The sequence below is a fragment of the Leuresthes tenuis genome, unplaced genomic scaffold (genome assembly GCF_036924035.1).
Source record: "Leuresthes tenuis unplaced genomic scaffold, fLeuTen1.0.hap1 SCAF_15, whole genome shotgun sequence".
Classification (NCBI taxonomy): domain Eukaryota; kingdom Metazoa; phylum Chordata; class Actinopteri; order Atheriniformes; family Atherinopsidae; genus Leuresthes; species Leuresthes tenuis.
The window spans coordinates 17641594-17664794 of record NW_027325369.1 but is presented as its reverse complement, the minus strand read 5'-3'; the positions used below and the strand labels follow the sequence as shown (position 1 = coordinate 17664794).

The 23201-nt window shown below is 39.8% G+C and overlaps 1 protein-coding gene across 1 annotated transcript; it reads right to left on the bottom strand.

Moving 5' to 3' along the window:
- Positions 1–2672: 2672 nt before the first annotated feature.
- On the bottom strand, positions 2673–22896 carry LOC140269812 (interleukin-6 receptor subunit beta-like). Its single transcript, XM_072364796.1, has 16 exons — positions 22838–22896; positions 21391–21500; positions 18076–18235; positions 14288–14466; positions 10440–10603; positions 10178–10352; positions 9170–9252; positions 8684–8912; positions 8229–8417; positions 8021–8125; positions 7132–7278; positions 6575–6706; positions 6393–6489; positions 6203–6281; positions 4532–4866; positions 2673–2718 (listed from the first exon to the last, which is right to left on the bottom strand). Exons 2-16 carry the CDS (start codon positions 21446–21448, stop codon positions 2673–2675), a joined length of 2178 nt encoding a protein of 725 aa, XP_072220897.1. The 5' UTR covers positions 21449–21500; positions 22838–22896.
- Positions 22897–23201: the final 305 nt, after the last annotated feature.

The following is a 23201-nucleotide window of genomic DNA, read 5'->3' as shown; positions in this document are numbered from 1 at the left end:
CGCACGCACTGTCCCGCCTATTTACGCACAGTGGGGCGCGGCTACTGGGCGCAGATCGATAGATAATTTGCCTTCTCCGAAAGTTTATTGCGGCTTGAAAGGAAAATCGTCAATCTTTCTACGCTTTTCCAACTTTACGAGACTTTACAGATTAAAAAAAAAAAAAAAAAGCTAACTGGTCCCGCTCCTCTTTAGTCTAGTGGATGTGGCGTCCATAATTTCCAAAGTGGAATTTCAAATTTTCACTCATCTGACCTCACAACCGTTTTAAATGAACTTTGGCATCTCTCGACCATGTCCACGTATGACCTTTTCTCTTCTTTGACAGAGCTTTGAGCGGACGGGCTTTTGAACGTTTGCTTTGAGTACTTAGTTGGAAATTCTAGTGGAAAATTCAGTCCGGTTTCAGCCTTAGAATTCATCAGTTCATCATGGTTATACAATGTTCTGGCCCAAATGAAACAAAACAGTCCCAAACATAATACAACCATGTCATGTTTCACTGATGCGATGAGTTTTCTATGCTGGAGTTCTGTGCAACATAATACTTCTCAGCAGCATTCTTTGGAGGTTGTGTTATAACCATTTCCAACCTCAACTCGTTTTTTGAAACACCTTTTTCTTCTGCTATCATATTGCAAAATTCCACTAATGTGTTGCTGAGATTATACTTAGATAGATACAACATCTTGAAATAAAACATAACACCTACACAACCCTAAATGACTGATAACATATGACTATATTGCCATTTTCCATTAAATGTTCATATAGTTTGACTGTTCACAGAGTTGTAACGGATTATTTACTTTATACATTGTTGACTGATGTTATGTTTCTGTGTCTGTTGTAAACTTGGATACTCTTTGACTACTTTCTAAAGTTTTACTTGAAAACCTGAAAAGTAGAAAAGGTTCTTGAACTTTAGTGCACCACAAGAAATCACAGGCTTAGCTGCCAAACGAGGATAAAACTCGACTTCAGTCTTACAACTTTAATTGATGTTAAAGTCAAGTTTGAATCCATTTGAATTAAAAATGTTAAAATCAGATGAGATAGTTAAGCATTTACAATAATTCTGACTTCACATGTCACAATTTTGACTCAACTTGAGTTTTTCTCATTTGATTATAATTCCATCTTGTTACCTACCGTACGATGAATTTAAGTGCCATAATTTCAATAGTTCATTATCTACTGGGTTGTGTTCCAGACTATTTTAAAGACCCTTGTGAGCAACCTCTTTAGATTTTTAAAAAAAAAAACCTGGTCTTATCCTTTTTTTTTTTTAACAATTTCATAATCTGTTAATCCCCCAACTCCCTTTTAAAAAAATTCTTAGAAACATGCTTTTAACAGCTGAAAACAATGTACTTAAAAAAAAAGTTTCAGTCTCATTTCTGTAAACAGCACTGAAACCGCCTTTCTCAACATAACTGATGACCTTTTAACGGTTGCCAATGATGGTCCGTCCATCCTCTTACACAGACTGAAGCACGAGGTTGGAATGTCAGGTGCAACATTACAATGTACCTCGTCCTACTTATCAAATGGGAAAATTTGTGTCTCATCATCATCATTAATCACAGAAGGAGTTTCTCTCATGTAAAATATGGCGTCCCATAGGGGTTTGTTTTTGGACCACCTCTATTTTGTTTTTACGCGCCTCTTCTTGGACAGATTATCTAGAAACATATATTTCTTCTCCCTTTTATGCTGATGATGCATGGCTTTGTTTGCCATTTGGAGCCTCTGATTCTGGTATGGTGACTGCACTACATGACTGCCTCCAAGATGTGAAGAACCGGGTGTCTCAAAATGATCAAAATTTGATAATTGTGATTGGTCCCCAGCAAATGACAAAACAAATACTGCCATCTGCTGGCTTCATGCAGGAACACATAATGCCTGTGACAAAGAAGCACAATCTGAGTCTTGAGCAGCATGTCACAAAACGTGTGCTGTTGTACTTTTATCAGCAGTGAAGTGTTTCTAAAATACAACGAATTCTATCTTTTAAAGACACAGGGGTCATTCTGCATTCTTTAATCTCTTTTGTCAACCAAAAATCCATTAATCGGCTACAGACAGTACAGAATTCAGCTGCCAGACCTTTAACAATAACCAAAAAAAAAAAAAAGATAATATGACTCCACAGTTCTAGAGACAAGAGACAGTTTAAGACCAGAGGTAACAGAGCATTTGCAGTCCCTACACTCAGGAAACAAGCTACCTGAGGAGATCAGTTCAACTGAGTCAGTGTCTTTTTTCAAATATCTTCTTAAAACATCAAATTAATTAGCCTTTCCTGACTTTTCTGATTTTGTTTTTTTATTGATTGACTGTGACACTTAGTCAGTAAAGTGCAACAGAAATAAAAATTACTTTTATTATAATCATTATTCTTGTATTTTTCCTCATCAAGCACACCTGTAGAAATTATACAAGAAACAAGTGATGCAGCACCCTTTTGCACATACGCACATGCTCACACACACACACACACACACACACACACACAATAATAAACAATACGCCTGGGAGAACAGGAACATTTTCTGTTTGCTATTACACATGATGTTCAACTCAAATGATGCGATACTCATCAAATCAGCCAGGAGCTTGTTCCAGTGAGCCAGATGAATGTAGGTGACCCTCAGCATACTGGGACCTCATTCTGGGCGCAGCTTGGACATCTCTGCCCCTGACTTAAATAACCTGATCAAGTTATCATCGTTATTAGCATCTTAACTTCTGCCACATATCTTGAATATCAAGATGTAGCTAAAGCTTCCTCATTTTGGGTTTACTAACTTGACCAAAGTTTAAGAGTGCACATGCAGTATAATCTGTACCCTGATGATAATCTTCCCTAGTGTGGGTGATATCATAATGAGACTTTTGGCCCTCCACGGTACATTGCACTTTAAAAATGACACACAACCCATCTGACCTTTGTTTGCATTACTGATACGTTAAAGAAATATCTTATTTATTCATTTCTTTACAAACATCAAACGCCAACAACTCGACAGTAAAGCTCAGCTGGTTTCAGTGGACTGACTTTAGAAAGATAAAACAGCCATTTGTAAACATGAGAATAAAAGGTAATGCTACCGGCAGTAGTTTGTGTTGTTTACATTCACCATTAAATATACAACTCAATTCAAATAAAAAAAAAAAAAAAATGTTTACATAACTCAAACAGATAGAGAAACATAAAACTCAACAGAGTCCTCATGTTTTGTCACAGCAGCACCATGGCGAGGTGGTTCACAAGAATCCTGGGCCCCTTCTGTTAAGGTGTGCGCATTTGCTTAGGCTTCATCTCACAGCCCAAAAACATGCCCGTTATAATCAGTTATTCTAAAGTGTCCACGTGCATCATTTGTGTCTGTGTTGGCCTTGTAAAATACTCTCCTGCAGTCTGGATCCAATTCATATTACCAAAGAATAAAGACGTTTTTCCAGGCACTCACTGCTGCTGCCTGTAGTTTGTGCATTTACTTATAGAATATTTATACTTTTACCTCGTTTTGTCTCAAAGCACTTTAAACCGGTTGATCAGCATGTGACTGACTTGGCCATTAGAGAATATTCCAGTTTTTCTCCTTTTAAAAACTTTGGTGTTGCTTTCTCTGTATGTTTTGGGTCCTTGTTTATCTAAAGTTCCACAGTCCAGTCAACTTTGCTGTATATCAATAAACACTTCAGAATTCATGCGGCAGTCACATTATCAAAAAACACTAATGACCCTGTGCCGCGGGAAGTCATTAGAAACCTATCCCATCACACAGTAACATCAGTCCAAGGAATGCTGATTCAGAACAATCATCTCCATTCTTTAGGGTTAGGAATGACGAACACCTCAGGTTGAACCCTCTGTTTTTTACTATAATGAAGTTTTTTGCTTCATGGTATACACCTGGCGGTTGTGAAGGGGGCTTTCTTTACCACGGTAAGGATCCTTTTGATTCCAACTTCCTAAAGAAAGAGTTGGGTTCAAGTCCAGACATTTTACCTCAATAAAAAAAGAAATAAAAAAATAAAGCAACGACCCACATCTGTCCACAAATCTGATTTTGAGTCAACTGTTCAGTTGCGTTTCACCCCTTGATGAAGAGTCGCTATAACTCCTACTTCTTTCAACCAATTTAAAAGCATCATGCTTATTCCTGACATCAATTAAACACCAGAGGAGGTGTAAGTATCACACTGTACAGAGCAATAGGTAAAATCCACAAAAATAGGGTGAGGAATATCTGAAAATGATGTCATAAAACTGTTAGAGGGAGTGGGTGGGTGGTGCGGGGTGTCAGGTTGGAGCGACTGCTCCGAGTTAAATCTGCCAACTTCAGTCAGGTGAGAAGGTAAGACAGAGGAAGGAGAAGCACAACTGAATTCAGAGAAAGACACAGGGCTTTGGTGCTGTTTCAGAAAATGATAGGTTTTCTTTTCATGTGACAGATGTAAGTCAGATGATTCTCTGGCGCCATCTAGAGACGACGGCATAATGTCATTAAAGCAGAACGTTCTGGGCTGCCAATCATTGGATGAGTGATTGGAGGAAGGCGGGATGGCTGTGGGAAGATTTTTGAGAAGTTGAGAGTGGAGGATGCTGGAGTAGACGCAGGAGGAGGTGGAGAGATCAGTGGCTGAGGTTGTCTTGGCTTTGGTCATGCTTCTGGTGGACGCCTTGACCGACATTCTGTCTATAAGTGGAGACAACTGTTGGAGGGAATATGTGTGGAAATTGTGGACACTTTGATAGGAGTCATCCTTCTCCAGGTCCTGCAGCTTATCAAGTAAAATGACATCAGAGTATTTGATGTCAAGCTTCTTTTGTAGCACAAACGGCTCCTTTCTCTGAAGTGGTAAAATCAAGAAGGACAAAAAAAAACAGCAATCAAGTTATTCAGTTTTGCTTGTAGAAATAACGCTCTGGTAATCAGTATATTTGTTTCATAGGGGCTGAGATGAGAGAAATAAAAACTGAACCAGATTCAGACAAGATGCTTCCTCACTGCCCGTTTCTTTTTAATACACAATTAGAGAAAATTCAGGCTAATACTACTTGAAACAACTATGGAAAGTTCACATGTTTTCTATGGACTGGGATGAGATTCTTCTTCTATCTTATTTTTTTTCGTAAAGAACCTTGTGTCATTTTTGCATCACTGGATATTTCATATCCATCAACTGGATATTTCATATCCATCAACTGGATATTTCATATCCAGTCGACCCAGGGTTAGAATCTCTTGTTTTTAATAAGAGCCAAAGGTGATTTATTTATCCAGTTTAAGCCACTTTCGTGAAAGGTGGATAGAAATGACAATTTCCACCGAAACGAAAGCTCCTTAAAGGAAAACTTAGCTATATAAAAAAAAAGTACATTGGTGGGGGCTAACTGTTGTCAGAAAACTTTCTTTTTGAAAATCAATAACATAGAATGTATGAAATATATTAGATATCTTACAAATCTTTGTGGGGTTCCTGCTTGATTCAAAGGCTATGAGAGATACAATCTGACAGAAACCGGCCTGTAAATATGGCTCCATGGTCATAAAAATAATGAAAAAAATGAGGGCAAATACAAACATAGCAAAAGAAAAATACAACTCATATCAATTCCCATATGGTATAGAATGTGATGTTTAATTACTATGGAAAAAATTAGGAGAGGACAAATGAGCAATTATTTTTGCAATAGCTGCTTATTAAAGGCTATTAAAGGCTTCCACATAAAAACATCTCAAACAAACAAATAACAAAAAAGTAAAGAAATAATCTGTTAGTGAGTGTTTTCAAATTTCCAGACACAGGTTTTTCGGCATTCGCCGACAAGACCTTTGTTGGTCCCACAAAAGATTATTCAAAAAAATAATTTAAAAAATATTCAAAAGCAGCTCTGCACTTCAGTTACATTCAGTCTTACAAAGAGAAGCACATCTATTCTGTGCTATTTTTTTGTTGTCAGCCTTGGACTGGTTCTTGCAGTACCAGTAAGGTTTGTTAAAAAAAACCTGGTGCTCTGTGGTAAACTGTGGAATGTGTTTGGTTTTCTTGGGGTTTGTTGAAAATAGAAAAACACTGACTGTCACCAGACGTAAAGACCAGAGATTTAAATCTTGAATTCAAGGACAGAAATGACGGCCAAAAAATGAATAGATAAATAAAAAGGAGAACAGCTTCTTTTTACCTCTAAAGTTTCAGGGATCCATTGAGATAGGCTGCTGTTGGATGGATCGGGGATGCCTAGACACAGCTTCTGTCTCACCCTAAAAAACACACAGGATATGGAGAACAGAATGGAAATTATATTCCAAACAAAATTAATTTTGTACGGAGTACTAAAGGGAGAACACATTTTCGACAGAAAGTTATCTTACATCTTCATCTGTGCTACACAGGCAATCAGGATCAATGCCAGTGAAGTCAGCATGAGCGGAATGATGATGCTAATTACAATCGAGAGCTCCTCGTAGCCTTCACATACACAAAATGGAGTTAAAAATACAGCAACTTACGATTTATGATATTTGACTTTACATTGTGTGTGTTCCATCTTCACCTATGTGCACATTAGCCAAGTTCCCAGCTGGTCCGGTGCCGGCAACAGTGCGGGCCTGCATGTAGATGTCATAATTACCTGGCAAGAGATTCTCCAGAGTGTAGCGGTGAACATGACCAGGCACAGACACGCCTGATTAAACATGAAAAGGTTTAAGGGTCTTAATGGGATATATGAAAACATGACAAATGCAAAAAGCAAGAAAACCATTAAAGTAAGACAGTACATAAACTATCCAAACAGTCTATATTTTTCCTTCTCTGCTAGTCTCTGTATCATTAAGATACAGCTGTTTATCTAGCTCTTCTTTTACAAATAAACCCAAATGTATCAGCTTAAGATGAGAGAAAAAGGTCAGTGGTTGTCCCGATATCTCAAGAAGTGGCTGTTCAGCGTTGAGTGCAGCATTTTAAATCAAATGTAATTCCATTCTGCAATATCAAACTCAACCCAGATCTTTTACTTTTCACTGATGTGTCCCAACAACATTTTTCCTATGCACAGATGTGTGTGAAGTGACCTGTGACTCAATGTGCCTGTTTGTGAGTATTACTCACTCCTTGCCGGTTGGTTTGCGGTTCTGTACCAGAGGGTATAGTTGCAGAGGTAACCGTGAAGCAGCTCCACAGCTACAGAACTCCAGCTGACCTCCACAGTGCTGACGGAGATGTTCTGCACTTTGACATTAGGACCAGCTGAGGGTACTGTGAGGACAGAGAGAGAATGTAGTGTGAGAATGATGAACCAAAGGACATGTTCACAGAACATTGGACTGTCTACGCTGATTTGACTTCTTCGTTTCTGCCAACTGAAGACAAAGACAATCTTGGCTTGAATGTTTATCTGTCACAAACATGCTGTGCTGGTTTGGATCTCTGTCAAGTCTTCATTAGCACATCAGGATACACTCCTGAGCAAAAACAGCAGCCTGAAATGATGTCAAACTACTAATTGTTTTTGATCCAGTGTACAGAAATCTGTTAATAAAATGACCAGTTCTAAGATTTGGCTTAATCTTGATCACCAGAGAGGTGCCGATCATTTGTGCATGTTCTACAAAATGGGTATAAAACTATAAAGTAGTAGCGTATATAAAAAGAGCCTCTAATGCAACACTTCAGTACAGTTGACAGAGTATATTTTCTCTATTCATGGTTGACTTCATGGAGGACTTAGTAGTAGAAGCATATGAAAGGAAAAAGCTTAGGTATGTGGAGTTGGAGGCAGACTCTGCGATGCCAGAGATCACTGTCTAGCCTCCTGGATGTGTCGTGGGCCCAACTAGATGAAACACTGATGAAAGGAGGTTCCCACCAGATGACCCCAATGACATGGTCAGCACTGTTCCCTGGTTTATATATTCTTTAGCACAAGTTTCTTGTGTTTACCTTGAATGTTCAAGCTCAGCATGTGCCAGCTACAATATTTACTGTGCAGATAACTTACTTCCTTGTCGCGTATAAATGTAGAGCGTTCTGTTTTTCCCTGCTCCTCGTTCACCATACAGCGTTTTGACAGAAACCGCATAACGCTCCATCGGCTTCACTCCCTCTAAATGCAAAGCAGAGACAAAATGCTCTTGTTTTTCCCTATAAAAAAAATAGAATCATACTCTTCTCTGCTTGCTGAGCTACAGCAGATACTGTAGGATTACCTGTGATCACCAGCGTTGTGGAGGAACTATTCAGCTTTTCCCAATGCAGGATGCTGCTGGTTTTCTCCCTGACAGCAAACCACTCCACAACAAAGCCACTCACTGATCTATTCCATGGAGACGTCCAGCGGACCTCAAAGCTGCTGTCATCCAGAGGACTGGCAGTGATTTGTTTTGGGGGTGGTGGCTCTGAGGATGCAGAAAGAACAAGATGACAGTCCGCTTATTCACAATGTCTCTGCTTGATGCCATTCATGTTGTTGAAGGCTAAAAATTATAAGAAGAAACCTTGGAGGTATGATTGTTGCATTGTCTGCTTTAGAAAGTTACATAAATCAGTCGTGTGCATATGCACAAAGAATCAATAGTTGTGAGAAAACATGACAGCTGCTTTGTGCCGTGTCCTATCCTGTCTTGATATCACCGCCAGTGTAAATACTTGGATGTGGGCCCACCTGTGTCAGAGGCACTTAGCAACGAGATTCGGGCCTTTGGTGACGTCCCCGCAGAAGTGGAGGCTGTCAGAGCACAGGAGCAGCGCCCAGAAGGGAGAAGCAAGCTGCAGGAAGCACTGGGATGGTGCAAATCCCTGCAGCTTCCATCACTCAGGACCTGAGCACTTTCTGTCTCACAAGTCACATTGTAGAAGAGAACTCTACCGTTTGCCAGAAATTGAGGCAAGGGCTGAGTGCAAAGACCCAAACGAGAGAAAAAAGAGAGTCTTTATTTCTCAGTTCTGCACTATTACCAAATCAAATCGTAGAGCAATAACAAAGTCATTTCATGGGGACATAAAAACTAATTGGGGATGGTTTGTGAGGAGGAGGTGATTAAAAACTCATCACATCCACAAATGATTACATATTTTACTGTGGGGCTCAAAGTGAAACTTCCAAAGGATTGCACTAGAAACTGTGACTCAGATTCAGTTACATACACACCTTCCAAAGCAGAGAAACAAGTCTCCATCCAGTCCTGTCAGTATGTTTCACCTGCATCCAGAAGACTGGTGCAGCAGATGGGGCTGATAGAGGGAAACAAGGGACATCATTAGAACAATTAGAGGGAAAAACATCGAAATATATTGAGGATACAATCAAGAAAAATAACAACGACATCACCAAAATATTTGTGATGATTGTTTCAGAAGCAGAAAAAAGTACTGCAATGTCTCATAGAGCTTATGAGATTTCGGCTTGGTCCTGTCATTAGCTGACGAAAATGACAGTGCTGACTAGTTTAGCAGTTGGTCCACCAGTTTGTTCGATTTAAACATCTAAATAACGATTCGTTTTCTAGAACATTTGCCAACAGTTTTTGTTGCGCGTCTGTCTTCTGTCCCTCTCCGTTTCCGTCAGCTGATCAAGATGCAGGCATTTTAAAAGCCAGATATATCCTCTACTCTTTAGTCTGGTGTCTATGATTTCCCCTCCAAAAAGTACAACTTTGATTAGACATACCAAAGAACAGTTACCCACTCAGCGCATTTTAAGCCGAAATCTAATAAGATTCACTTGATCCCAGTCACAAGAGAATCGATCTTACCAGGCAGCATGAGACCCATTTGTGAACAAACTACAACATTTTAACTTACCAGTGTCCTACACTGGTGGCTTTGGGATGGTTTAAGTTGTGATGACAATCATCAGTGGCAGCTCTATTCCCTGGCCGGTACATTTGAATGGTTGAGATCAGTCTGTCAATTTGATAGACAGATGCTTCACCCAATCACCTTTTTTTTTTTTTTTTTTACCACACTTGCACCTCTCATTGAAAAAATATCTGGTGGTTACCAGTTTACGACAGTATGTTTTTTGTCTCCTGTTCCTGCTTTTTCAAAACAGATGATATGCTGATTATGTTTTGATATATACTGACTAAAAACTAGTGGTTGTCATTGTTATTATTACATCACACTAGTAATGAATGCCAGCTCTGTTTCTTCTCACCATCCTCTGCTGTCCTTCCCTGAAGTGAGTTGCTCCATGCACTCCAAGGGCTTGCTGGGCCCTGGTAGCGATTGCGAAGTCTGATGATGTATGAGGTGTCAGGTTTGAAGAGGCAAACCAAGATCCTTTTATCTGCCACTGTCACATTTCTGACCTGAACATCCGTCTGTGCCTGCTACAGAAAAATAATGAAGTAAAACAAATGTGTTCCTCCTCTGATGTGTACTTAGTATGAGTTTGTGCACAACTGGGAGCAGCTCACCTGTTCCTGTGCAGTGAATTCTATTTGGGAATTCAGTTGTCTGTCCTCTATTTCTGAGTCAGACACAGGAAAATCTGACAAGACGCGTTGCCAGACTACACCCAGACACTCGGGTGAACCATGAACCGGGTTCACTCTCTTCAAAATCACTGGAGGCAAAATCACTGAGAAAAACATGAAGAGCAAAAGTGGGTGATTCTCACGAAACTGTCCTAACCTTTGCAAAAACAAATTTAGGTCAATTTTGCTATTTTTTTCTCTTATTAGTATTAAGCAGGGTCTCAATTAACTGGCTCAATTAAAATCAGTGATCAATACACGTTCTTTAATACATTTTCGGAATGTTTTATTGAGTCGTTGACCAAATAAATTCATTACCGTAACACATTTTCAATTCATGATAACTAATGTATGAAAGGTAGACCTTTTATTTTTTCCATGCATGTTCTGTTAATGTTTCAGAATAGTCACATAGTGTAAACATTCAGAAATGTTTTTATTGATACAGTAATTTTAGTTATTATGTTCATTACCGTAACAAAATTGCATTTTTTTACACTAAATCTTTCCTGTAGTGTAAATTTCACAAGTAATTAAAAAATGTAAATTCAGTAATCTGAAAAGACTTGACAAATAGTTTCTGTTCAAAAATTTGAAGGTATCACTCATTCCCATCCAAATATTTACATATACAGCAAGTGTTACAGTAATGAAAAGCTGTTACGGTAATGACCTCAAATGGCATTCATACATAGAAGCCATGTTTTTAGTATTCACAAAGTAGGCTATATGGTCCAATCTTTTTCACTGTTTATCATGCAAGGCTACATTAGAATTACTGAATGATTAGGTTGTCTTAGGTAATGAGAAATTAAGCTCGACTTTACAATAAAACAATGAATCAAGAGCAATTCATAAGTTTTAGTGTAACCATAATCAATACGAATAAGAATCAATACAATACAATACAATAATCAAATACAATAATCAAACAATCAATAACTTTTCAACCTTCCTTTATACATGTTTTGTCCAAATCTCTAACCCTAACCCTTATACAACATTATAGATTACCGCTGGTCTTGACACAAGTATATTTCTAATATGGTAACACTTTACCGGGGGCTCACACCAAAAGCGTCGTGAGCGGCTGTGGTCGCCCGCCGTTTCTGCTTCTTCTTCTGCCAGAAGTGGTCAGAGAAGCCGGAAGTGGCCAAAGGGGCGTGACTTATATGTATAGCAACTAGCAGAAAATAAGCCATCCATACATTGGTTCCCTCTTTCACCATGGATCGTACTCTGGGCAGCCTTCTTAGTGTTTCTTTGTGTTTGCGCTCTGCCGTTTTCTGCTTTTTTTCCACCTTTGGAATCCAGATCGGTCCCAATTGGCTGTCGTCGCGTTGCTGCTCATTTGCATAAAGTTGAGCCTTTCTCAACTTTTGAAGCTCACGAAGCTCACAACGTGCCGCTCACAACGCCGGCCGCTCATCGACGCCAGCTTACATCGAAAATGAATGGCAGCTGGCCGCTCACGCCGCTTTTGGTGTGAGGCCCCGGTTACAATAAGGGTCCCTTGTGTTTCTTAAGTAATACACAATAATTGCTAATATTTAGTATTAGTAATTGCTAATAGGAGTTCGCCCAACCGGTCTACATGTGTTTTGTGGACTTGGAGAAGGCGTTTGACCATGTCCCTCGGGGAGTCCTGTGGGGGGTGCTCCGGGAATATGGAGTGCCGGACCCCTTGATAGGGGCCGTTCGGTCTCTGTATGACCGGTGCCAGAGTTTGGTCCACATTGCCGGCAGTAAGTCGGATACGTTTCCAGTGAAGGTTGGACTCCGTCAGGGCTGCCCTTTGTCACCGATTCTGTTCCTAACTTTTATGGACAGAATTTCTAGGCGCAGCCAGGGCGTTGAGGGGGTCCGATTTGGCAACCTCAGAATCAGGTCTCTGCTTTTTGCGGATGATGTGGTTCTGTTAGCGTCGTCGGGCCGTGACCTTCAGCTTGCACTGGAGCGATTTGCAGCCGAGTGTGAAGCGGCTGGGATGAGAATCAGCACCTCCAAATCCGAGACTATGGTTCTCAGCCGGAAAAGGGTGGAATGCTCTCTCCGGGTCGGGAATGAGATCCTTCCCCAAGTGGAGGAGTTCAAGTATCTCGGGGTCTTGTTCACGAGTGAGGGACGAATGGAACGTGAGATTGACGGGCGGATCGGTGCGGCGTCTACAGTGTTGCGGGCTCTGCACCGACCCGTCGTTGTGAAGAAGGAGCTGAGCCAGAAGACAAAGCTCTCTATTTATTGGTCAATCTACGCTCCCATCCTCACCTATGGTCACGAGCTGTGGATAGTGACCGAAAGAACGAGATCGCGAATACAAGCAGCCAAAATGGGTTTCCTCCGCAGGGTGTCTGGGCTCTCCCTTAGAGATAGGGTGAGAAGCTCAGTCATCCGGGAGGGGCTCGGAGTAGAACCGCTGCTCCTCCGCATTGAGAGGAGTCAGATGAGGTGGATCGGGCATCTGGTTAGGATGCCTCCTGGACGCCTCCCTGGTGAGGTGTTCCGGGCACTTCCGGGAAGACCCAGGACACGTTGGAGAGACTAGGTGTCTCGGCTGGCCTGGGAACGCCTCGGGGTCCCCCCGGAAGAGCTGGAGGAAGTGGCCGGGGACAGAGACGTCTGGGTTTCTCCGTTAAAGCTGCTGCCCCTGCGACCCGACCCCCGGATAAGCGGTAGATGATGGATGGATGGAATTGCTAATATATCTGTAAACAGTTAATTAATGCTTCATAATGTACTAACTAATGTCAATTAAGAGACCCTGTCATTTTTTATGAATTTTTAAAGGAAAAAAAATTTTATTAGCTAAAATGGCTACAGCTAGCTAGGTAGTTAGTAGATATGAGAAGGAATGCTGCTACCGTACAGTATAACCCCTAGATAACGAACCACACAATTTGTAGCCCTGATTATACAGACACAATTCATTACCGTAACACTTCATTTCATTACCCTAACAGCCTTGCATATGTTACGGTAATGAATGCAGAGCGTTACGGTAATGAATGGCAGTTCCATGTTGATAGCATTAATTAGCATAGCTAGCATGACTGGGCAGAAATATTTTCGCTAACAGTTTGGCTCTATATAAGTTACTTTTCCACAGAATATAAAATAATTATCTACAAAACTATTTTAAATATACCCTGTTACGGTAATGAACAGTAGTAGTGTGCCAAAGGGTGTATATAATTACAATTTTTAAAATATCTACTGGAAGAACTTGAAAGATGATCTTACCTAGTAGCCATTTTGAAACTTCTCTTCCACACAAGGCATCATTGGATAAAAAAAAAAACTATTTATTGGAACACAGGGATTTTAATGGAGCCAAATATCATTGTTACGGAAATGAATTGTTCATGCTCCGGACACATGTATTTTGCCCAGAAAATAATTATTCACAAATACGTGGCCCAAAATGATAACACTGCTAGTTAAAGGGTATAACCCCAACCATTTTTTCTATTTATATGTATATTAAATTATGGGGATGTATTGTGATAATTTTGGGTTTAAGATCAAAAATTAAAGCCCGGACACATTACGGTAATGAATTTTAAGGTTGAAATGTTGTCATAAAATATAGAGTAATCCATCAAATGCAATGACAACTGTAGTCCTACAATTAGTACATACCATAGTTTTATATATAATACAAAAGTTTGATTGTTTTAGTCGTTTAGGCTATCAAATCCTTACAGACACGTCAAAATGCAATTTCGTGAGAATCACCCAAGTGAGAGAGACGAGTGATGATGTCAGAGGGAAAAGAATAATGGCCTCACCTTCTTTCCTACCAGGCTGACATCGTGGTTCTGATGAAATGTTGAGGCTTCCGCCGTGTGCTGTGACGCGGATGCAATAGATGATCCTCACTGTTGAGCCACCAATTCCTGCGGTGCAGCTCGTGCCAGACGTGGTGCAGGTGAAAGTCTTTAAAGAACTTGCTGCTGGGGGCTTGAAACTAAACATCCACAGAAACACACATCATTGTAAAAGAATAATGCACAACAAGGTTCTAAACCAACAGATAACGGTATGAATGTTCTATCATCAGCAGGAATATGTTTCACGTGCTTCAGATGGTTTTGCACACTGGTATGTGTCATGCATGCAACCTTGTTCAAAACATACATCACAATATTGCTGATACATGCAATCCAGTAGATCCTGCTGCATTCTTCTGAATTTGAAATAATACAATACATTGCAACTTACTTTTAGTAATAACAATGAAATAAAAATTATTTAAAAAAACCTGATAACATCACTCCAAGAAAAAAAAAAAACAGGAAATAGAAACTGTGGGGACTCGCATTACCAAACCTGCCATCAAAACTTCAAAATGTACAACAGTGCACTCCATCATTAAAACAGGTCATACGAGATTACTACTATGATTTTAATCTTACCACAAAACTGCTAATGCTTGCAAAGACTTGACTGACAGACTAATAAAACAAATGTTGCTCATCCTAAGAGTGGCAAAGGCAAAAAAATGAAATAAAATAAAAGTTAAACGTGACAAACTTCAGTCACTCTACATTTGAAAGAGGTAATTCCGAGTTGATGGTAGGAAATGAAGGTTTAAATTAAGAGTAGACACAAAAGCATATAATATGTAAACAAGAGGAAATGGATGATAAAGCTTTGCTTATCAAAAATAGACTGAGGATGTCATACCACACATCAAAGTTACATCTAAGACTGCATCCGCCAGTCTGTTGCCACTCAAAAAAGAAAAAACATTTTCTTCTCTACAGAAGAGTGCTTTCCGAGATGATTTTTATGACGAGTCATAAAAAAGGGCCAAATTTAAACTGTCTGTCATCTTTTCTCAAATGAATATTGTCATCTATTATAAAAATTATATGAAACTCTCACAGAATAATTGTGAACACAAATTTCAAACAAATCAAACTTGCAACAAATGATCTCCATTTTGCGAGTCACTTGGGAGCGACAGACCAAGCTGTGAACACAACATAAGCAGTAATCAGCAGTTATGGAGCAACACTGAGACGTGTTTATGGCCCCATTTTACTCTCTACCTACCCTGGAGAGAAGGATCTGACTTCACTAGCCTGGAGCTGACAGTGTCCGCTGTTATGTAACTTGGGTGTGGTTGGTTTTCACCGCAAAAAGCTGCCAGTTGAAAGCAGAGGTGGACTGAACAACAACAATTGATCGTAACTTTGAGTGACCGTAAAAACCGGCAAGAAATGTATGTGATCGTATGAACCAAAACAAACCAAACATCCAGTTAAGTAATGCAGAAAATAACTAATCCTTATCTACAACAAGACAGTTCAAAGAGTTCCACAGATGTCAAATCTTACATTGACGCACGTAAAAAGTTTTAAAAAGGAGGAAAATGTTTTTTTTTTTTTAAAACAATACAGCAATTATGACAGCTTCATGAAGCGTTTGGGCAAGAGTGCTGAGGCAGATTATTTTCCAGGCTTCTTGTGTCATTTTTCTGTGTTCGGCAATGTGACTGGCATCAAGGTGAGACAATCTGAATCAATGTCTCACTATGGCTCATAGCCTGATGAAGACAAGCAAAAGAAAGTTCTTCTGAAGAAACCAGAAAAGCAGCGTGATGCAGTTTGCTGCAGTACAAAGACCAGCTTTCACTGCAAACACAGTCCTCTTTTAAATTGCTGCTGGTAACAAAAGAAAAAGAAGAAAAGCTTTGTTCAAAGTGTCACGTGTCTCTAAATGTCTTTTTACCAATTTATTTCCCCCTGTGGAATAAACACCCTGAGGATTGAAGCAATACAGAGGCTCTAATAAGTGTAGGTGCAGTTCAAAATATTTCTCTGCAAAACACACAAAAAAAACCAAAACACGCAAAAGATCTCCTGCCGATGCTGTGTGGACCAACAAGGGCCCAAAACAAAACTTCTCCTTCAAATCACTGACTGTGTTGCAAGTATTCATACTATGCGTCTTTTTCATTTAACCTTTGGTACAACCTTGTTTTCAGAAAGTTTGGGTTTACACGTTCATAACAGCAGCATGGAACTGCACGCCCCAGTTCTGGAAAGACTGGGAAGTTTCTGAATGCATAAACGCACAGAACATAAATCTGTAATTTGCTCATTTCTTTGAACCTCTATTTAACAACCACAAGTACAGATAAATCAATCCTAACCGGTTGCCACAAACCAACTACTCTGTAAAATATTGTGGCAAAATGTAAACCAAATTTGGAATTTGCTGTCAGCAACATGTCCAAAAAAAGTCAGGATAGAGACAAGTTTAGCAGTGTTACATCACTCTTCCTTTTACTTACATTTTCAAATGTTTGGGATCTAAGAAAAGTAATTATTGGATTTAGCTAAATAAGTCTGTGTCTGTTCTTGCCAAATACAAGATTTAAACAGCTCAACAGTCCGTGGTCGCCCACTGTCTCTCAGTACGTCAGTCATAAGCTCATGTACGGAGAACTCTGTGCCACTTGTGTGAAAAGTTTATATATGACTTTCTCCTTGAGTAATACGGTGTCAGGTTACATTTCCGGATGCAGCAGTGTTCTGTGATGAGTGAAAGTGTTTTGTTTTGTTTTTTTAAGCGTGGTGCCATGACAGGTTCTCATTAACTGCCTTCAGAGGGCCCAAACAGGACATTAATCCATCCAACAATGGTTTACACAGCCTTAAATTGAATTAAAAATTGATAGAATTACACTTTTGATGCATTTTTATGAAAGTCTTCCGGTATTTGTATTTGTCAATCTAAACCCTGTATTTCACTAAAGAAAAACAATAAATAAATAAATAAAAAGGAAGCTAATATCAAACACATATTTATATGTTGAGCAAAAAAAAGAAATAAATAAATGTAACAACTAATTTAAAGAGTTCATAGTTTGCAAAAAAACAATAAAATTGAATTTGACACTAGTTACGCATCTTTTTGCTGAACACAATTTTTCCTGAGTAACATTCTCAATGGTGGACTTTTACTTGTAGCACAGTACTTTAACAGTGTCATATCAGAATTGGAAAAAGGATGCGACTACTTTCTACATCACATATGATGTTTGTTTTGTTTTTTTTAAATCAGAATGAAGGGATGTTTTTAAAGTGTCAGCTCTTCAGAATAAACACATGAGTTTGGAGCTCAATAGCACCGATTGGAAACAAATGTAGCGATTTGTCACACGCATTTTTGGGAATATAAGAGAATGAATTCACATTAGCATTATCCTGTAGAGGAAAGAAAAGCATTCCTAAGAAGTGGAGAAATAAAATGCACAAGCTTTTATAAGGGGAAAAGGGCCAAATCAAGGCATGATGAGTATGAAAAATGAAATAAATCATAGCCTCTCCAGTTCCCACTGACCACTTAGAGGGGATTGGCAGGTGTTTAATGGAACATGTTCATAAGAACATGGCGCTGATCTTGCTTAACATGCTTAGATGCTTAGAGAAAGTAAGATAAACATTTTATATTGTTTCTCCCTTTCACTTGTCAACCATCAGTAATTGTAGAGGCTGAACTCGACACTGTAACTGAATGAAATTACAACACAAATATGCATTTCAACAGGAATACTTTGTCATACCCAGGTGTCCTCTGAACCTGCAGAGTGTAGTGTGTTGCAGGGGTGTCTCCAGGCTCCCAATGGCAAGTGATGTTACTTTGAATAATGAACACACAGCCAATTAGCCGCGGGGGTCTGGCAGAGGTCTTCAAAGCTGTAACGGGGAGGGCCGAAGGCTGAACTGAAGACGGAGAGAAGCTCGAGTTAACTGCCAGATGAAGTAGATGTTGTAAGTCCTCAAAGGGGAGGTGCAGAAGAGTTTTGGGCTTGTTAGGTTTTCTACACTGTATCTATCTAGAGAATAACGAGAAAAGTAGATGAGCAAAGATTTTTAAATACTCTGATTTGGAAAATCCCCAACCAAATGGCACCAGCTACTTCACAAACTCTAAAAACTCTGCTGTACATTAACTGTACATAGCTCACCGTTAATAGCTCAGTTTGTACTGTTAATTCTCTTTATACTGCCATATGTCATATTTATACTGTTAATTTGGTTAGTACTGCTCCACTTGCCATATTTATACAGATTTGCCACTGTCTTTTTTCATATATATATATATATATATATATATATATATATATATATATATATATATTTTTTTTTTTTTCTTTAAATTTTTTTATCTTCTACTTTATATATTTATTGTCATGTTTATGGCTGTTTGCACCAGGGATAAGAGGGAAATGCAATTTCAATTCTCTGCTTGTACATATGACAGCACTGATAGTAAAGTTAACTTGACTTGACTTGAAAACTGTCAACATATGTAAATAACTTTGAGGTTTCTGGCATGGTTATGCACGAGTTGTCTGTTTTGAACTTGTTCTCACTGAGCAGTAGGTTGGGCTTGGCAGGAATGCGACTTCATCCTCCTGGGTGGAGTCTGGGCTTCTGCTCTCCTGCTGCCACCCTGCTTCTCATCAGCCTTGTCACATGTTTATGAGGTGCAGCGTGTGCACCCAGTGTCTGCCAGATTGTCAGCTTCCTCTGCCTGTGGTAATCAGTCCACTTAGTAACTTTCTTTTGGATAACTTCCCCCGACTACCTGCCTGCCCACCCTCCTACGGCTCCAATACCCTTTGAAGACAACCAGGGACTGCCTTAAAAATCCTTTTGAGAACTCAAAATAGTAAGACTAGACATTCAGTAAAGTTAACTTTCTTTGGATTCACCTCTGAAATCAACTTCCCTCTCTTCTCTCCCAGACTCTAACCTTGTCTCTGGACTGTTTCCTGGATCCCCAGACAAAGCTAGTTAATACCACCTACTTCAATATACACTATATTGCCAAAAGTATTCGCTCATCTGCCTTTACATGCATATGTTTTTAAGTGACATCAAATTCTTAATCCATAGGGTTTAATATGACGTCGACCCACCCTTTGCAGCTCTAACAGCTTCAACTCTTCTGGGCATGCTTTCCACAAGCTTTAGGAGTGTGTTTATGGGAATTTTTGACAATTCTCCCAGAAGCGCATTTGTGAGGTCAGACACTGATGTTGGGCGAGAAGGCCTGGCTTGCAGTCTCCGCTCTAATTCATCCCAAAGGTGTTCTGTCGAGTTGAGGTCAGGACTCTGTGCAGGCCAGTCAAGTTCTTCCATACCAAACTCGCTCATCCATGTCTTTATGGACCTTCCTTTGTGCACTCATGCACAGTTATGTTGGAACAGGAAGGAGCCATCCCCAAACTGTTTCCACAAAGTTGGGAGCATCAAATTGTCCAAAATCTCTTTATGTACTGAAGCATTCAGAGTTTCTTTCACTGGATCTAAGGGGCCAAGCCCAGCTACTGAAACACAACCCCACACTATAATCCTCCCTCCACCAAACTTTACAATTGGCACAATGCAGTCAGATAAGTACCGTTCTCCTGGTAACTGCCAAACCCAGACTCCTCCATCAGATTGCCAGATGGAGAAGTGTGATTCATCACTCCAGAGAACACGTCTCCACTGCTCTAAAGTCCAGTGGCAGCATGCTTTACACCACTGCATCCGGCGCTTTGCATTGCACTTGGTGATGTATAGCTTGGAAACCCATTCCATTCAGCTCACTACACACTGTTCTTGAGCTAATATGAAAGCCACATTAAGTTTGGAGGTCTGTAGCGATCGACTCTGCAGAAAGATGGCGACCTCCGCGCACTATGTGCCTCAGCATCCACTGACCCACGCTCTGTCATTTTACGTGGGCTCCCACTTCGTGGCTGAGTTTCCATCGTTCCCAATTGCTTCCACTTTGTTATAATACCACTGATGGTTGACTGTGGAATATTTAGTAGCGAGGAAATTTCACGACTGGATTTATGGCACAGGGGGCATCCTATCATGGTACCATGCTGGAATTCACTGAGCTCCTGAGAGAGACCCATTCCTTCACAAATGTTTGTAGAAGCAGTCTGCATGCCTAGGTGCTTGAACGTATACACCTGTAGCCATGGAAGTGATTGGAAAACTTTGGATTATCTGGATGGGTGAGTAAATACTTTTTACCTGCCTCCATTGTGGTCTGCTTAAGCGTCTGCTCTGAATTAGCTTTACAAGTCATGACAGTTTCATCGGAATCTCAGACAAGATGAAACAAGACGGTTACTTCAACTTGATTCAGACCCACCCACTCAACTTGCCACAGGGTGTGAGTTAATACACATCATTATAGGTGTAAAATGGCTTGAATGCCTCTGCTTTAATATTGTTAGTTATTTCTTCTGAAGGGCCTTATCCATAACAATTAGTATTTTTTAAGGAACCTGTGGACTTTGCTCTTGTACTGTAATAAAATCATATTAATGACTATTTTGGATAATTCATATTGATCATCACTTTGTTTTTTTTGTGGTTGAAAATTAAGCCAAATGACAGATGACAATTTTATTTAGCATGCAAACATTCTGCCAGAAGAAATTAATAAAAAAATTTGCAATAAGAATCCCCCCCCCCCCCCCCCCCTTTCAATTTCCACCTAAAATTTTCAATGGGATTGGAATCCAGACTGTTTATTTGCAGCGTCACTCAACTGAAACGTTTGAATGCTTTTTAAATGTGCCATTGGACCAACGCCAAACAGGCGTTCTGGCACAATCTCCTTTGTCCTCACTCAATATCACAAATATTGGCTGCTGTTTCTGTCTGGTGGGGTGGGGTTTTTTTGCAGGTTAGCTCTTGTAACTTTGTTCTACTCTTTGATCATACTTCAGTAGCAGGTCATCCTTTCTTTGCACTTATTTATGTCCTCAAACCACAAAAGGCATTCGTATAAAAGTCACCAGGAGACTGCATGTTTCCCAGTCTCATTTGAATAAAAAAAAAAAGAAGAGAAGAGCTGAAGTTACCCAGGGCAAGTCCGGCCCCCAGCAGGCAAGTCCACACCACAGCTGGACTTCGCTCCATGAACAACCAACAGTCTCATCAGGTTTCTCCCATTATGCTGGCAGCGGCTTGACTAAAGGACCCAGAAGTGTAGAAAGGTTTAGTCTAGAGTCAGTACAGGATGAACAAGTGTTTTTGTTGTTTGTGTGGGATGTAAAACAAGTTTGATTAGGTTGAATTCCTTGAAAAGTCTCTCACGGTCTTTATGAAGTCAACGTTGGAAGAGTATTAACCAATACAAAAATATTACATTTTGCGGAATAGACACAATCTGATTTACCAATCTGACCGCTTGATTGTCCGGAAGTCCGGAAAGGGGCTGGTTTGGAACCAGCTTTGACTGGACGTCATGCAAAGCACACTGCTTAAGCAGCAGTCAGTGTCTCTCTGTTTTCAATAAACTGATACTACCTTAAAGGTGAGTTTTAGTGTAAAAATTTGGAATTTTAAATTAATCTTCATTAAAAAAAGAAAAAAACTCAATGTACACACATATCGATATATAAATATCTAATTTAAGATCAGAGCCCAAACATAAGTGACTGAATGATAGTAAGTGACTGATCCGTTTTAAGGTGGCCTTAGAGAAAAAGTTACAAAACTAATGGCAGATGTATATATATATAAAACAGAAAGCATTTGAATTTTATGTTTTTGCTTTGTACTGCATTTCCTTTTATGTTAGCATATCTATAGTCAAACGCTGCACCTATTTCCTATCTCCCTGTCTGTAGCTATCTATCTATCTATCTATATATATATATATATATATATATATATATACATACAGAGAGAGAGAGAGAGACACCTTTTGCACAGCACACTATCTGAAAGAAAGTTTCAAGAAAAAAAACTATGTATCCTACACATCAGTAATGATTCAGTGCAGAAGGTGAAACAGAGAGAGGAGTAACACAGTTCAAAGAACTCGAAACAGAGTAACATGGATTTGGTTAGTTCCTTCACGTGGCAACTGTCAGAGGCAAAATTGTTGGACACTCCCTACATTCACAGTGTGCTGTTGTCAATGGAATTCCGCATTGGACAGCATCCAATTGGGCAGGTGTAGCTAGAGAGCATGACCTGATTTTAATCAGACAAAATTAGGACTAAGAGGAAAATGCCTTATTCAAATGGATCAGGGAACCATATTGGTTAATTGTGCTTGAGAGCTCTTCGGGCATTTTTAGTATGAGCGAATTGTGAGATGAATGAATGGAGGTCTATTACAGCCTATCGTCTCCATCAGTGTTAAATTAGTTTGTTTACAAAGTGACTTTAAATGTTGTCTCTTGGGGCGTCAGTCCACACATGTCACGGTTGACTGCCGCACCGCATTCTCCTCCCTGAGTGTCACTAGATCAACACAAAGCTAAATACGAGTTTAAGTGTAAATAGAAGTTCACTTACCTGCACGAGCTCGACTACTTGACTGAACTCATCCCGACAATGTGCGCCTCACTGAGCTTTTATATAGGGATTACGCAACACACGCTGCCTCCCACCACATCTGCTCCGCCCCCAGCCTCCAGCAACCATCCGCATGTCAGTGGCCCCGGAACTCTGCGGGGTTCATATTATAATCCGACGCTCGATGTCCCCTCGGGGAAGTCGAGCAAAGTTTATGTCGAGATCGTATGAATGTGGTTTTAATTCCCCTTTTATTAAGCCACGGTGATAAAGTAGGTTTCACGGACAAAACAAAATGAATGGCCCAAAGCTTAATCTGGATTTAGGGATGCAATAATATGTTCACACGACTTAACTTTCGGTT